The 17,292-nt window shown below is 40.0% G+C and overlaps 1 protein-coding gene across 1 annotated transcript; it reads left to right on the forward strand.

Moving 5' to 3' along the window:
* Positions 1-1,371: 1,371 nt before the first annotated feature.
* C2H7orf57 (chromosome 2 C7orf57 homolog) lies at positions 1,372-13,233 on the forward strand. The gene is given in 7 exon segments (XM_085052183.1): positions 1,372-1,873; positions 2,483-2,689; positions 3,452-3,539; positions 3,668-3,830; positions 9,830-9,930; positions 10,989-11,074; positions 11,077-13,233. Coding segments are annotated over 6 exon segments (708 nt in total). The 5' UTR covers positions 1,372-1,873; positions 2,483-2,496; the 3' UTR covers positions 11,154-13,233.
* The last annotated feature ends 4,059 nt before the right edge of the window (positions 13,234-17,292 follow it).

Consider the following 17,292-nt stretch of genomic DNA (forward strand, 5'->3'; position numbering starts at 1 on the left):
TACATTGAGGGTGGTAGAGCACAGCAACAGGCTGCCTAGGGAGGTCGTGGAGCCTCCCTGTCTGCAGACATTCAAGCCCCAACTGGACATGTTCCTGTATGAATTCTCTAGATGACCCTGCTTTGGCAGGAGGGTTGGACTGGATGATCTCCAGAGGTTCCTTCCAACCCTAAAAATTTTGTGAAGATTGCCAACTGTGTGAACCTGGCACACCCCAAAGGATGTTGCAACCAGTCCCACAGTGCAATATGATTTCACCCATTGAGTGTACCTTGACCTCAAACTGCCTCACAGTGTATCTCAGCCTGCTTCACACCAATCCATGCCTGTGTGTGGGAAGAGATGTGCCTGGGGGTACATATGGGGCTAGGGAGGGAGGGGCTCCAGGAGATGGGGGCAGCATCTGGTACCTCCACATGTGGCACAGAGCCTGGATGAGCCCTTCAGGGACCTGCTGGTTTCTGAGCATGCAGCTTCTGCTGCTCCTGGCCTCAGCATTCCCTTGGCTACCAGCCACTCTGTCACACTACCCACCATGTCTTGTTTCCCCACATGTCCCACTGTCCTTCTGTCCCAAATGCTTTCATCTGCCTGGCCTCTCCGTCAACTGTTCCACCAACCCTTGGCCCAACAGACCTGTCTCCTCCATCTCTCCATCCTTCATTTCTCACTGTCCTTCCATCGCCTCCATGGCCCATCATCCCACCTTATCCCACCATCCCTGTATGTTCTCTACCACTCCATTTCCTCCATGTCCCTACACATGCCACAATCTCCATGCCCCACTATCTGTCCATCCTCTCCACATCCCAATACCTTCATGAATCATCATCCCCCCATTCCACCACCCCTCTGTCCCTCCATCTCCTCTATGTCCCACCATCCCTCTATGTCCCACCATATCCTCCATATTCCATCACCCCATTCATGTCCCTTCATCCCTCCACATTCTCCCAGTCCCGAGCTGACCATCCGACTATATCCCATCATCCTTCCATGTTCTCCAGGTCCCAGACAGGGAAAAATGAAGAAGCAGCAATGGTGGATCAAGCATCTTGCCAACTGCAGGAACACAGAGAAAATCTCAAAAGAGGGTATTTCAAGGACCCAAAATGGTACCAGCAGACTGTCAGTATATGGACCGGCCAGAAGGCAAAAATTAAATAGTACAGAATAGTAGATGTCATGGAACAAAGGGTGGATTTTTCCTGTTTTCAGCTGGGATGGAGTTTCCCAGTACCGGCAAGGTCCGGGAGGGCGTGCTCCCCGCTTCATGCAGTAGGCGTCCCGTCACGGCTCCAGCCCCTTCCCGAGCCGGGTGCCCGCCGGGAGCAGCAGGAGCCACCGGTAGCCACCAGGAGCGGCCCCCAGTCCGCTCTGCTCCCCTGATGCTGCCGACAGCGGCGAGCACTGCACCGAGCTCCAGGCCCCGCAGGAAAAAAGAAAAGGGCAGGGAGAGAGGTACCGTGGCCGCGCTGTCCCGCTCCGCCCCCGGCGGGTCCGGCTCCGCCCGCGGCTCGCCATCGGGCTCCGTCCCGCCTGTTTCCCGGGGAGAGCGGGGCACCGCTCGGGGAATCGCCCTGCTGTCTCTGAGCGGCAGCCGCGGCGGCGGCGGGGACCCGGGCATCGCCAGCGGGAGAGCGCTGGGGACAGACCCGCCCGGCAGGCGGCAGCGGGAGCGGGCTGGTGCCACCTCGCCCCGGGGCCCGGGGAGAGGCAAAGCTTTGGCCTCTTTCTTGGGGGATGAGTTTGGGCACAGCCGGCGTGTGTGTGTGTGTGTGTGTGTGTGTCAGGAGCTCCTCAGCGAGCTGCTGCCTGGAAGTGGTGCTCTCACACCGACGGAACGGCATCAGCTGCAGATGGAGTCTCTCCGGTAAGTGCCTGTGCATCTTCTGTGGCACAGTGCCTTGTGCTGGCTTTTTCTTATTTATCTGCTGTCTGTTTTCCCATTATTTCTTATATTTTCCCATATTTACTTTTGCTCACTATTAGTTAAGAAAGTAATGTACGGAGAGGTAGGGTGTTTCATGATGTTTTCTACTGATTTTATTTGGGGATTGGATTTGGTTGTTCTACAAATAAAGGCCTGCCAATGGCCAGCTACTGTGTTTGCTTATTTTGGTGCATATGCACGAAAGGAGACCAAAGGCTGAAGTGTTTGCTGCTGCCTTGTGTGCCTCTCACTGCTTTTGGTGCCCTTGGAAATAGTTTTCTGAATGAAGAGGCATGATCCTCTGTATTAGAACACTTTATGGGAAAACTAGAATGCTGTTTCAAAACTGAACCAAAAGTGTTTTCAATCTGATTCTCTAGAAATTGCTTGTGTTGTATCCCCCAGAATGAGCAAGCCTGGTCTTTTGTCTCCAAGATGAAATAATGCACCTCATTCATGTTCCAGGTGGGCTCAATTTTTTAAGTTGCGTGAGAAAGGGATGCTAACAGTTAACTTTTACCATAAATAGTCTCTTTTCCATTATTGCAGGACAGTAATACTCCATGCCACTGGAACAACCAGAGAATCCACTTCCCCCAGTATCCCAGATTCAGGGTCTCAGTGACCTTTCAAAAGCTCCCCATGGAGTGCCACTGTTTGGGTGCTGCAGGAAGTGGATCAAAGAGACTGATTCAGCCTATGTGAGGCTGGCAAGGCAAGGAGGCCAGCATGGTGAGCATCTGTCTTGCTTCTTTGGTTTTCCTTTGTTTTCTTTGGCTTTGCTTGAGTGCAGTGTAAAGTGCTCATAGATGCTACAGAAGGATCCTATGGAATTTTGAAATTAACCCCTGGAAAAAAGGAGGAAATGAAAATATGATGTAAGAGGTCACCTTGTCAAGACATCCTTGCAGTCTTTAGCGTGTAGATACCCTTTAGCAAAACGTGTGGTCTTGCCCTGTGTTTGGTCTAAGTAGTTGATAACTGTCTAGCTGCATTTGAGTGAGGTCTCTGCAGTTTATATTTGGGCTATTTAAGTAGCAGTCTGGTGAAAATAATTTCACAAAAAAACTCATCACAAAACTTGGTAGATGTTTACAAAGTATTACTTTGTGATGACAATGACATTCAGTTTGTTACAGTGCTGTATATATTCTGTTCCTGTACCATGGAGATGTACTCATTTGTTATTTCCTTTATCAAAGAGGGCAGCCTGAGGAACTTGAGCAGATGGCTTTTGTGCATGCTTAGAGCAGAGCGATAAATCCAGAAATATTAATTAACTGAACAGCAGAAACATGTCAAAGCATTAAAGCAAGACAAGCAAGGTACAAGTGGAACAGAATGCTGCAAGGTTCTGACTCTCTGTTTTATCAGGGGACACATATGCTCTGTACTGAAGAAAGCAAGCATTTCCTCCTGACAAAACAGCAATCTGAAAACAAATATACTGATTTTGCAACTAGACAAGAAGTCAGAAAACTACTTGCTTTTATCTTTTTCTCTCCAGACCTACTGAAGCACTAGAAATGAAGTCCCCTCCAGCAGCGTATGCTGCACCTGACTGGTATTTGCACTGTGCCAATCCCACAGCGATGGAGGAGCCACGGTAAGACTGCTGAGGCCCAGCACATCTTGGCCTCTCTCTTCACATATTAACATTTCAGCATGCTTCTGTACTGAAGTGCAGGACTTGTACAAACCTTGTACAAACAAGTGGTAAATCTTTGCCTGCAGGAGCTTTGTTTCCTCTCTACCAGATTATATCATTTACAGAGATTTTAAGGCTGATGACCGTCACAGTGACAGTTATGAGGCAAGAAGAGAGCCTTTTGATTTTGATACAAAAAGTGTTTGGCAGCAACATGCTGAGGACAAAGAAAGTGCAGAGAAAAAGAAGGTAAGGTGGAGAGGCACCCTGTGACAATGCTTTGTTTGCAGAGCTTGTGAACACAGCTCTCTCTGGGCCTGTTGCTTCTTACAGAAGGGAAGCTGTAATCCACAAGAGTTTCTGTATTACAGAAGCACTTTTTATATTACAGTTAGAGAACAAGAAGAAAGCCATTTTTCTTTTAAGTGCTGCAGGTGTAGCATAAGAACCAGAAATGCATGGTATATGGTACATATACTTCAGTGTGAATAAAAAGCAGTAGTTAGTTTCTATCTTCTTATGCTTTATTTCCCCTGCAATTTATACTTGATGAAGAGACTTCTGTTTAGTAATCTTGGGTGAGGAAGAAAGAAGGAGATAAGAAGACTGTTCTGAAAAAGGAGTTTCATTTAGTTTAAGATGCAAGGGAGTTCTCCAGGATACTGCACTAGCTGTCTTTGAATGAAAGGTATATCCAAGGCAAAGGAAGTGTAGAGTAAGCTGTGCCCAAAGCAAACCTTTCTGGGCTGATATAAGTGTTTGTCATGGAAACCTCTCTGCTATACTCCCTCTTTCATCCTCCCTGCCCCTGCCCAATTGACATGCTGAAGCCTTATGTTCTTTAAATATCCTCTGTAATCTCAGTAGCCACACTTACCACAGGCCTTTGGGTTTTACCTGGAAAGGCATTTGATGTACTTGAACACTGGTACCTCCCTTCTTGAACAGAAGGGAAGATGTTGGATATTTTAGTAAAAAAAGTCCTCAGCCTTTGCTGAGATGAGTAACTAGTGCAAATTCAGAATGATGTCTTGGGTAAATGGGAACACCTCATTACTGAATATGCTCTGGGATGTTTTTTTAATCTGTGGCAACAAGCAAACAAGCAACATGTGTTTAAACTGTAATTTGCCTGATGCTTGTGTGCGAAGCTTTTTTTTTCCAATCATAGATTTAAAACACGGAAAATAAAAACTTGATTTGCTGCAGTGCCTCTTAAAGGAATTGAACTGGGACAGAGAGGAAGTGCTGTTCCACACTCCCGTGCTTAAGAACCAATTATATTCAGTGCTCTAAGATTTACATTTAACTTTGATAACAGTAAGAGTAATTTAAGTCCATGTGCTGACTTGTAAAGTAAGACTGAGGTCCATTTCAGTTTTGGTGGAGTTCGGTTGAGACTCATTTTCATTTAGTCATGTGTCTGAAAGTTTCCATGTGCTTTATTTTTCACTAAATGCAAAGTGAATATATATTATTTATTCATCTCAGATTCCAAATATGCCAAGCCCCTCATATATAATTTACACTATTCTCCTGGAAGCTGAAATCTAAAAAATGTTTTTCTTTAACATTAGGTGCCTGAGAAGGCAGATTCTGTGTCACTATGTTTACCTCTGCCGTCACACCACCATCTCTCATTTGGCTGTGCTTCACTGTATCTTTGTTGTACCCTGAAAAATGGATCATGTATCTTGAAATGTCACACAGCACTTCTTTCACAGATATTTCTTGTATATCCTCTTTGGGAGGTTTCAATCGGATGCTCTAAGAGTAGCTTCCCAAAGAGTCTTCCAAATGAGACAATGGAACTAGCCCTACCAAACAGTCTCAATTTTAGATTTTTCACTATACATCTTGTATGTTGAAAGGAAGGAGATGTATTCCAAAACACCACAGGCAAATTTCTAAGGAATATGCAATTTATTAGACTGCATGATGATACTGCAGCAGCAAACCACTTCAAGAATTTGTGGTAATATGAGACTGAATGTATTGAAAATGCTTTTCGGTCCAGTCTGACTAAGTACTTATTCAGAAGAGAGATGGATAATACAATTGTGGAGCTAAATCCCAAAGGGTGCCCTTAGGAACAAGTTCAAAACCATTTTAACCTCTAAGGGTACCTCTTCTGCTCAGTTTGGAAAATGTTGTTCCCAAGTGGGCCCTTGCTCTAGAGGTTTAAGCCTGTGTGCTGCTTTGTTCTGAAGTATTAAAATCTCCACCATTCCTTGTGATGGTTGCTGTGTAGAGGAGGACTGGAGATCTGGGAGGCCATTACATGGTTCTCCATACCTCAGGATGGATCCTGTGATTCCTCCCTAATGCCCTAATCATGGCTATAATGCTGATTCTTCTGAGAATTTTGCAAATCAGCAAAGAGTGTTAGTGCATGAAGCATTTAGCCTTTGTGCTTATGGCAAAGTGATGGACTTCTGGCCAAGGGAAAAGCAGCCCATAGGAATCTCATGAGGCTTAATAAGTCCAAGTGCAAGGTTCTGCACCTGAGCTGAGATAACCCCTGTTATCAGCACAGACTGGGGAGTGAATGGATGGAGAGCAGCACTGCTGAGAAGGACCAGGGAGTGCTGGTGGATGGGAGGCCATGTGCACTTGCAGTCCAGAAATCCAACTGTGTCTCAGGCTGCATCCTAAGCAGAGTGGGCAGCAGGGCAAGGGAGGGGATTCTGCCCCTCTGTTCCTCTCTGATGAGACCCCAGCTGCAGTGCTGCATCAGCTCTGAGGTCCCCAGCACAGGAAGGACATTTAGTCCAGAGAAGGACCAACAAGATTATAGGGATGGAGCATCTCTCCTGTGAGGAAAGGTTGAGAGAATTGGGATTGTTCAGCCAGGAGAAGAGAAGGCTTTGTAGTGACCTTCCAACACCTGAAGGGAGACTACAAGAAAGATGGGGAGAGACTCTTTACAAGAGCATGTAGTGACAGAGCAATGAGGAATGGATTCAAACTGACAGTAGGTTTAGATTAAATATTAGAAGAATATTCTTTACTGTAAAGGTGATGGGACACTGGAATTGGTTGCCCAGAGAAGTTGTGGATGTCTCATCCTTGGAAGTGTTCAGTGTCAGGCTGGACTGGGCTCTGAACAACCTGGTCTAGTGAAAGATGTCCCTGCCCATGGCAGAAGGGTTACAACTAGATGATCTTTAAGGATTCTTTCAACCCCAACCACTCTACAGTTCTGTGATCCTTTTGCCTGTGCATCTAGTGTCTGAGACCTTAAGAAGGAAGGAGGCCTTGCATGGGTGAGAGGTCAGCTGGAGGTGTCATCAGGGTTTGCATCGGCATTAGGCAATCTCCCTGCAGCACCAGTAAAATTACTTCTTCGTCTCCAAAGTCCTTTTTTTCAGGCACTTGCCTGAAATGTCTGTGTATATATGCATATATACTTAGGTATGTATGTGCTGTAGCAAAAGGATTGCTCATCTGAGGTCAGGATTTTACCTCAGAGAGAGATTTGAAATGTAATCTAGAGTTTTGTCCTTGATCACACAGGAGGCAGGATTTCATCTGTGGACTTTTATCTTTCCATGCTGGCTGCAGATATCTATTGTTCTTCATATAACATCCAGCCACAATACATATTCTATTTTCACATTTCTTGAATTCAGGACTAGTAGGTATGTATTTACAATAAACACTAATTTTTAGAGTTTATTTTTGCCCTCTTTTCACAAAGGGAGAAAACTCTTTAATCCGAGAACATGCCCTGTGTAGTTTGTTTTATCCGGGGAAATTGATGGCTGCTAAATATAGATTTGTTAAAGGGAAAAAGCCCCCTCAGTTGTAACCACTGGAGTGGAGTGGCACAAGGTCTTGCTTTTAATGCTGAATATGCCCAGCTAAGTAACAGAAAGCACCTGAAAGGATTGCAGGTGCCCCCCAAAGCCAAATTCTGATCTGTTTCCTTGCTACTTTTGTCATTAATTAGTTTACGTGAACAATAGAGAGTATTTTTATCCCTGCAGTTTAGGCTAGCCTCTCATTATTGCCAAGAAAGACATTTAAAACAATGTACTTGCTCACAGCCTTCAAGATTTTTGGTTTGCCTTTCTCCTTTTTTTTCTTGACTTTATTTTGGATAGTCTGATGATTTTCTGTCTCTTGTCAAAATCTATCCAGCTTCTGCTCTCCCCAGGCCCTTTAAGTAACTCTTTAATTGCAAGACCTTCTTTCCTGGTGCTTCTTTTTGGTGCCAGGAGGAAAGTCTCATCTCTTTCCATCTGCTATTTGTGTATCCTGACTATCAAATCGAGTTGTGTTTGTGTTGCCCTGTGTGCCATCCTGCCTTCAGCATGTGACAAATGTCACCCGAGGTTGTTTTTGTCTGTTGAAACTGTAGGTAATTGTGTCCTGGATCTGCAACTTCCATTGCATGTCAGACCTGAAGTGGTCCAGTCCAGTGATAGATGGAATCTTTGCATAATAAGATGGCATTTTTGAAACGTAAAGCACAAATAGGCTGCTTCAGCAAATAGTGTTAACAAACTTTAAAAGCAGTTCTAAGCAGCTAATGGGATTTTTAACCTCCAGGTTGGACAAAGACCCTCCTTTTCATCTCACGTAGTTGCCTCTGATGTCACTGCATGCTCTTTCTAGTGTCATCTCTTCTTTTTTGACAAATGCCCCAGTCTGACTCCACTGAAATCTGTAGGGGTTTCAGCACTGACTTTACACATTTGTTTGCATTGACATCCTGGCTCAGAATCAGTACAACTGCCTGTCCCAGGCTTCACTTTCTTCCAGATAATAAGAAAATTTACATTCTCTGAACATTCATATCTGCTTTTTTTTTTTTTTTAGTGGTTTCTTAATTAGTTCATTGATTAGATGTATTCAAATGCCATTATCCTTTTGCTTGTTCTTGCCATACTTAATGTGCCCATGCCTCTTGAGAAGTCCATGGTGTGTTTATATTTTGGAATCTTCTCCTTATAGAGGTTTTCATGGGTGTTTTTTGTAGTGTCTGAAATCCAAGTGTGACTGCTGTTGATGTATCTGGTTTTTGCACTTCATAATTTTTTGCTCTGTTAACTGTATTGCAGTAGCTATGTCCACATAGGTGAAAAGTATTTTTATCCTCAATGTACTTTTAAGTTTACAGAGCAATACATTTCACTTTTAGTTACCCTGTCCTGATTTTTTTCTAAATAACCTGCAACTAATATTCAACGGGACTCTTTCCTGTGCTGCATGTATGAAAAAGAAAATGGTCAAATGATACGTAGGTTCTAATTAAAAGGGTATATTACTATAACACAAAAACTTTTTTAATGAGCTTTGAAAATTTTGTGCTATCTTCAGGACTTCTCCCTTGTCCCCTTTTCTTCATGCAATGAAGGAAGCTGTAAGTAGTCTTTAAATTTGTTTTGGTTTTTTAACTCATAATTTCTTAGCAACTATTAGTGAAAAATATCTGGGAGTTGTTGAGGTTATTTAATTTCATGCTTTTATTTGAGAGGGAAGTAAGTTGACCCTTTAGTAGCTGTTGATTTTGATCCAAATTAAAATAAATAGCTTTGATATGCGTTGCTTAACTTCTCAATTTTCCCATGTTTAGTTCTGGTGTGTGATGTCATTTCCCTGGCTTTCTAGGTGTCATCTTTCAGTCTTTTAGTCAACATTGAGTTTCTTTGCCTGTTATTGGAAAGGAAAGGTCATAGAAGTAAAATATATTTTTCTGTTGTAAGGTTCCTGCAATATATATGTATTTGTTTGAATTTTAAACCTCTAATTAATGTACCACAACAGTTTTCTTATTGTATAGGATGTTTTATGCTTTTTATTAAAAAAACAAAACCCAAACAAACTAAAAAAGAAGTAATAATTAAACCATAAGTTAATTTCTGGTCCTCCTGACTTCAGTAAGACTGGTCTGTTTTCATCATCTGTATACAGAGAAATGAACCAAGATGATAGGTTGCAATGGACAAGTTTCAGTTTGAAGCTTAATTCTGGGTAGAAGTGTACTGTGAGGGAAAGGCTTGTGTAGAGCATGTTGTGGAGAGAGCAAACACCTAACCTCATGTAGAATAAGGGGTTGCTTTATCTTTTGTTTTTTCTCTATAATCCATTACCATTACTCATGGTAATAACATAGATAAGACGTTGAAATTTGAACACATTTAGGCCTTTAATATCACCCTCATTTTTGACGGCTATACTATCATATGATTGGTTATTTTTTTCGTAACTCCTTTTTCTAAGCTAAGCTTTCTCTGACACAGGTAAAGCTCCCAGCTATAAGCCCTAAATATCCAAGCAGAATGCTGACTGTTTCTACAAACAAAGAATTTAGTGGCGCAAATAAGCTTTCTTTCCCACCCATGTAAGTAGTACACTTATGAAAATCATTGAACACCTGAGCCTGCAACTATTCATGCATGCAAGTAATATTGCTCCTCATGAAACTGCAGGAATTAGTGGATATGTGTATGGACCTTGTGGATCTTTATTGCTCCTAAACTTCATATCATATGTGATGCTAAAATAGTTTTAAACGCAACAAAAGTAACAGTACTTTAACTCATATGGGAAAGTTATTCAATATAACTTTGCGTTAGGAAAACTAAGAATAGAGTTGCATGTCTTTATGTAGCAGACTTTTATGGTATTCTAAATTGTCTGGGTTTTTTTCTCAATGCCAGTGATCAGGTGAAAATGAAAATCTACATTGTTAGGTCTGTGGGTGTAGGTTACAGAGACATGAGTAGGACTGACACTTTAAGGAAAGACATAAAATGTAGCCTATGTAAGGTCAGACAGAGCAAAAATACTGTAATGAACACCTGGAAGAGGTATTTTAAGCAAATTTTTATGTCATGTGTGATGTGATGTAATCACATCAGCTGTGTGCACAGCTGAATTGTTTCTGCATACTGTGTCAGAAATTTATTGCTCAGTCATCAGTAATCCCAGTATGTTTTAGAACTATATTAATGGTGCCAAATAAGTGATTAAACTGTCAAATGAACTTAAGAGAAAATTTGTGATAAAATTTCACTTCTGTATATCACAGGATGAGTACTGTCAGCCTTTTTTACTTATGCATTGTGGATTTCCCTTTTGCACTTTTTGTCGTTAAGGCCAGAACTGTGTAAGTATTACAGGTGGCTCTTCTTGTGTAAATTAACAATACTAAATCAGGCATAGTGTGCTTTTGTTTGTTAATCTGTTTTTGTTTTTCTTCTTGGATGATTACATGTAGACTATATATTCTGTTATCTGTAAAGAAATTATAAGGCTAAAAATGGTTGTATTTTTAATTAATGTCATAATTACAAATAAATGATAAGGCCTTTTCTGTGCATAATAAAATTTTTCCACCTAGTCCCTATTTTTCTGTATTTTTGTTTTTGTTTTCCTTTAATATATTTGTATTTACAGGCCTGCCCAGAGAAAAAGCAAAATAGTAAATTTTAGCAAATTAATAAGCAATGGTTATGGGACTGACTGGTTTCAGCAGTGTACTGGAGGGGAAAAAAGTTTGCAGAAATATCAGAAAATAGTGAGCACTCTGAAGGTAACGTTATTGAAAGCTGTTTCTTTTAAAATGAGCTGGGCTCTCAAGGTAACAGCAGAGGGCAGCCTCAATATTTGTGTGGCACTCTGAATATGGTGAGACACATTGAATTATTGTGCTTAGTTTACAGTGCCCTATGACCAGAAAGAAAGGAGTGCTCCTGTTTGTAGTCAGTGAAGGCAGGCGCTTTCATGCACTGTTTTCATCTCCACAATTGCAGTATGCTCTGTTCCAGTCCAGGGGCTTCTGTGTTCTGATCCAGGGGCTTCTCTGTGATGTGTTTCAGTAAAATGCTGCAGAGACACAGCCATCCTGCCTAAATTAAAGCAGCCTGAAAAATGTTTGTTGCCTCTTTGTTATGAATATTCTCTTGACTCTAATATTTTTCTGAAAACTACTGTCACAAGTGTCATTGATACACATGTTTAAGAACTAGATCACTGTTCATAGAAATTTGTCAAAATAAATGTATGCACATCGATGAAGACAGTGGAATTCCAGCACTTTAAGAGAAAAAAGTTATCCAATATTCACCTATGATTTCAAACCATATTTTGTCATGCATAATAGCAATAGCTATGAAAGACATCACTTGGAAACAATTATAAAGGTTAAAAGGTTAGAAAATTCCCCTTCTATCAAAGACCTTTTGCTTTTTACACCATCTTGGTAACCATGGTGGCTATATCAGTTTTCTACAGCAATGTTTGGAAATGCTATTTGACCTCCCATTGCATACACCAGAATTTTTTTTAAATTTGTTTCAGGGAATCTTTCTTAATACACTGGGAATTGTCATCATTTCCTTGACCTTGATATATTAATGTATGAAAGTCTTAGAGACCAGGTATTTTAATTTTCTGACACTTCAGCTATTTCTGAATTCATATTTGTGTCTTCCATTAGTGTATCTCCAGTTTTTTGGGGTTTTTTTTTGGTGTGCAGAACCTCTTCCTCCAGGTGAGCATCAGAAAAAAACAGAGAACTAGAAGTTGTGTGGTTTTGTTCAGAAGAAAAAATGCCATAAAACCAAGGGATGCAGCCAGATTTCAGTCTGGATCTGAAGGAGAATACATAACCTCAGAAGCCACTCTTCAAGTGAACTTAATTGTGCAAACTGTGATCATGCTGTGGGTGCTGCTTTGAGAGACTCAGTGACCCAACAATTCAACCATGGAGTCTAAAAGTGCTCTTCCTCAGCATGAAAGAAAACTCTGAATGTTCTTCATTGTTTTCAGATTCTATTTAACCTTCTTGTGTTTTGACATTTTTCTTTCCCATTACTATGAGTAAAATTAAAGGATTTGGGATTTCAAAGTCTCTATTTCATTAATTGGTGATAGTTAATTTCTTGAATGTGTGTACCTCTTATGAGACATTTGAGATATAAAGAAAACCTGAAGATTTTTCGGAGTAATCATGAAAATGGTTAGGTTATACCACTTAGGCAGTGGAGAAAAAAACTATGGGTACAGTGTAAAGGCTGCTGAAAATTCAGTGTGCTGCACAGATTTATATATAGATACATCTATATTTTGAGTTGCTTTTAATTTTCAAATTTTTCTATAACATGACACCTGCTTCGCTTGTATTGCCTTTGTTTGCAATCACAGCTATTCCAATTGAGATTGGTTCTGTATCTCTGTGTGAAAGGAGATTGTTTTTAATGCTCTTAACAGTATGGTTTCATCCAGATGTGTATCTTCATTCAGTTTTGACCTTGTTCTTTCATTCTTTTAGGTCATTGCTAAAGGTAGTGCTTTTACTTTTTTCCCACTTGTGTATTTTTTTCTGTTCATCCTAGGCAATTGGCAGCATGAACACCTTGTAGCTCCCTTTTGAGATGGAGCTTTCTCTGTTCTCACTTTCACAGAATAAGTCCTAGACACATGAGGCAGGAGATATAACCATATGTAAATCTCTAATCCCTTTGTTTTGGGATATAGATTTGCATCATACTGCAAATTTTTAGGTAGCTTGTCTATCTTGTTGATTCGATATTAAAAGTACTGGAATTCATGTGCATTTTGACATGAAGGAGAAACCAAAAATTTTAGCTGACCTTTTTACTCTTATGGTTGAAGTTATTCTGTAAACTTTAATCTTTTCTTTCTATTGCAGATTGAGAACCATCTGAATCACCACTTGCAAGCAGTGAGTCAAAACCACCATTTCAGGGATGTAATATGTAACTTGAAAGACTGTTGGGGAAACTAAAGCCTTGTATTGCTTATATAGTCCACTATTTACATGGTGGCTAGATTATTTTTCTAATTTAGCTCATCCCTGATTGAGAAGTTTTGAAATGGATGAACTTCATTGTGCTTGATTACAGCAAATTTAAAAGAACAGGCAACAGCGGTCAGTGCTTAATCCTAGACTTTTTCTTAATATAATAAAATAAAGCAAAACTGAAGTTTTCTTCTGCACAAGATTTGTGCTGCTTTGCTGTTCTCAAACAGGGTTACCACACTGCTGCTGACTTGACTAGATACAGGCAAACTATCAATGTGTCCAAATCAGCAAGTTTCTGAGTAAAGTACAGCTACGGCTGTACTCATGAGTTATGCCACAAAGAAAGGTGAAGGGGAACTGTGTGGTACGGGATGAAATGTCAATAGAAATAATTTAATTTAACTGGTATGGATACTTACAGCAAAAAAGTCAAGCCTTCACTGAAAAGATTGCTTCTTCATCCCAAAATCTCATTTATTTAGACCAGATATTCGGCTTTCTGGGATAGTTCTTTTGCTATGCCTGCTGCACAAGACCTAGTTGATCAGTCATAGTGTTCAACCACATAATAAAGACCTGGTGGCATTTTGTATTATAGTCTTGTAGAGAAGCTAAATAGTTGGTTAACAGTTACATGGACTCAGCAACCTATGTCTGCCCTTTCAGCTGTTAAATAAAAAAATATCTATCCTGAAGTCTTGACTGCAACAAAAGTATAATATGCTAGATCACTGTGTTTATTCACACCAGCAAAAGTTTGTACTTTGAAATAGCAATGTACAGAAGTTGTACTTTAATATTTTGAAAAAGTTAAGATACACTGATATTTTAACACTTGCTCTTTTATGTACTTGGATTAGGAGATATCACTGAAATCCCATTAAAAATTAAACATTTATTATAAAGTCCACTAGAAAGTGGATGCAATTTCATTACCATGGTTTTTTTCAAATATTATGGAAAGTGAAATGGTAATTTTTGGAATTTCCTCTTCAGATTGCATTCAGTACATTTTACACTTTTGAATACAAGTTCTGAAGATTGTAAAATTTATTACCAAATATAGATTTCTTTTCACAGAATGTTTAGAGGATTTGGTTTAATACTGCTCTTCTTTAGAACTTTGATGTAAAAATTCAGTGGAAATAGGTAAACCTATGGCTAATCTGAACCCTCAAAATTTTCAGCAAACATTTGTGGAAATTTTGCTGTTGATGTGGTTAGACTTCAGTACCTGAGTCCATCTTTGCTGTCCATTCTTTTGAAGAATTCAGCTGTCTAAGCTGTATTAAAAAAAATTAAAGGTTAAAACATGTGCAAAGGCATAAATGTACAGTAGTTGGCTAGTCAGCAAATTTTTCTAAATATAAAAAAGCTTACATCAAGCTGTAACTGTAGGGGTGTTATATTACTTACCTTGTATTTGTTTTCCCATACAATTTGTGTTGTGGATGATGTCCAGATACGTTGAAACCATTAATTTTGCTGTGAAGGCAGAGCTTTTGGGGAAATCCAGTTTTCTAGGCTAGTGCGTCAGGGGATGCCGGAGTTGGAGCTCGTAGCCTTAAAACCTGACCAGTTGTGGTGAGTTGACCTTGGCTGGACTAGGTGCCCGCCAAGCCTCTCTATCACTCCCCAGCAGGACAGGGGAGAGAAAATGAGGTGGAGAAGAGCATGTAGGAGTGATTCCAGTGAAGGGCAAGAGAGCTGGTGAAGGTTCTAGAGAGTCAGTCCTATGAGGAGTGGCTGAGGGAGCTGGGATTGCTTAGTCTGGAGAAAAGGAGGCTCAGGGGTGACCTTATCACTCTCTACAGCTACCTGAAAGGGGTTTGTGGCCAGCTGGAGGTTGGCCTCTTCTCCCAGGCAACTAATGACAGGATGAGAGGAAATAGCCTCAAACTATGCCAGGGGAGATTCAGGTTGGACATTAGGAAGAATTTCTTCACAGAAAGGGTGGTTAAGCATTTGAATGGGTTGTCCGGGGAAGTGGTGGAGCCACCATCCTTGGAAGTGTTCAAGAAACAACTGTACATGGCAGTGCTATGGTTTAGTTGATAAGGTGATGTTCAGTTGAAGGTTGGACTTGATGATCTTGGTGTCTTTTCCAACCTAAATGATTGCCATTAATGTGTACTCAGATTTCCTTAGTCAAGCCAAGGAAATGTTGATCTGCACTGTTGGTCAACTGAATCTGAATGGATCACAGTTTGAATACCATGAGTTAGAATATTAACAGCCCGAAATTTCTCATGACAAGAGCAGGGGGGCAATCCTGGAATCTGTGTTTGTGCATGTAGAATAACAGAGATCTGCAGCAGACACGTAACTTGCCTGTTCTCCAAAGGACATGAAGTCAAAGTGGTGTAACTAATCTAAAAGCTCCAGTTGAACCCAAGAATGGAAGTGTGCTGCTTGAATTCACCTTATCCCAGTAATCATGTTGTTCTAGAAACTTCTGAGTCAATGCAGTCATACAGCTGGCAGTTTTCAAAGTCATCAGCAGTTCCATGTCAAAGCAGTGGAAGTTTCTGGTTTTCCATTTCTGTTTTTCAGAAAAATGCCAAAGTTAAAAGCTGAGTGCTTATTACAAAATCTAGCCTTATTGTTTTAAATGCTGAAACATTTGTTTCATTGTCTTGTGCTCTATTTCTGCCCTGAATGCCTTTAAGTAGTGAGATGATTATTTCTTTTTTGAATACTGATTACTTTGCAAGCCCAAAGATAAAGCAAAAGTTCAGTTACATTTTATGAATTGCCTTCAAGTACACTGAGTATGTGAATGTTTTTAAAAGAGAATTCCAGATAAAGATTTAACAATAACTTTGCAGTTTAGCAACTGAAGAGTAATTTTCCTTTTATATACAACCTTTCACTGTAGTGAAGTCTAATGATTGTTTTCATTTTAATGTGCCCTAATATATACCTAATGTATAATTCTAACCACTTCTGTCTTTTTGGACTAGACTAAAATATAAACATGCTTTCAGAGATCAAAGGTATGTATGCATTAACTTTCTTTGCATAGCAATACAAACAAAAATTCAATTGACCTGTGTGCTTCTCAAGCATCTAAAATTCCGTTCATTTCAGCATATCTATTTATTAAATACTTGTATCTGTGCTGAATATGCAGACTGAGGTGTAAAAGATGTAGGACAAAGCCCAATTTATTTCTGTAAATAAAGCTTAATATTCTGCTTTTCCTGTTCTCTGCAGATAATTTTTCAGAATGTAGTTACATATTATGCTATAGTCTGGGTGAATAAACTAGAAATAGAAATAAAGAAGTTCAGTCTTAGGACATTTTGTCCTTCTATTAATAGTTGTAATGTTACAAAACATCCAGAATAACTGAAGAATCAAAATGCAGTGGGTGAAACAGCTGCACAGAATTATTTGATCAATTGACTGTAAAAATGGTTTATAGTTAGCAGAAAGGAGAATACATTTGATTATGAAAGGACAGCCAGTCTTATTTTCCATAGATCAAATTTTCATCCATGCAATATAAAAACCTAAAAAGTGAAGCCAATTGCATATTGTTGTTATAAACCCAGTATGTAGCTGTGTATTTTTCACCATTCTAAAACAACATTAGTATTCTTCCCACTAAAATACAAAATGGAATGAAAAACCAAACACTAAAAAACCAGGAAGCTAAAAGGACATTTAAAGCTTTCTAGTGATAGCTCAGAGCAAAGAGTACTACCAATTCTACCAATTATTAGGCTAATAGAAATGCATAATTTATTGAACATTTCAGACAAGGTAACTGTAGTAACCTTATTATTTACAAAAAAGAGCACTTTACATTGATTATTCTCCTAATAAATAGCTGGATAGAAAACCTCATGAAAGGTAAAGCATTTTCAGTGGACCCTGAGATGAAGGGGTAGGTAATATTCCTGTTTGAAGGAAAACTTTCTTCCACAG

This window comes from Lichenostomus cassidix, chromosome 2 (genome assembly GCF_008360975.1).
Source record: "Lichenostomus cassidix isolate B80296 chromosome 2, HeHo_3.0, whole genome shotgun sequence".
Classification (NCBI taxonomy): Eukaryota; Metazoa; Chordata; class Aves; order Passeriformes; family Meliphagidae; genus Lichenostomus; species Lichenostomus cassidix.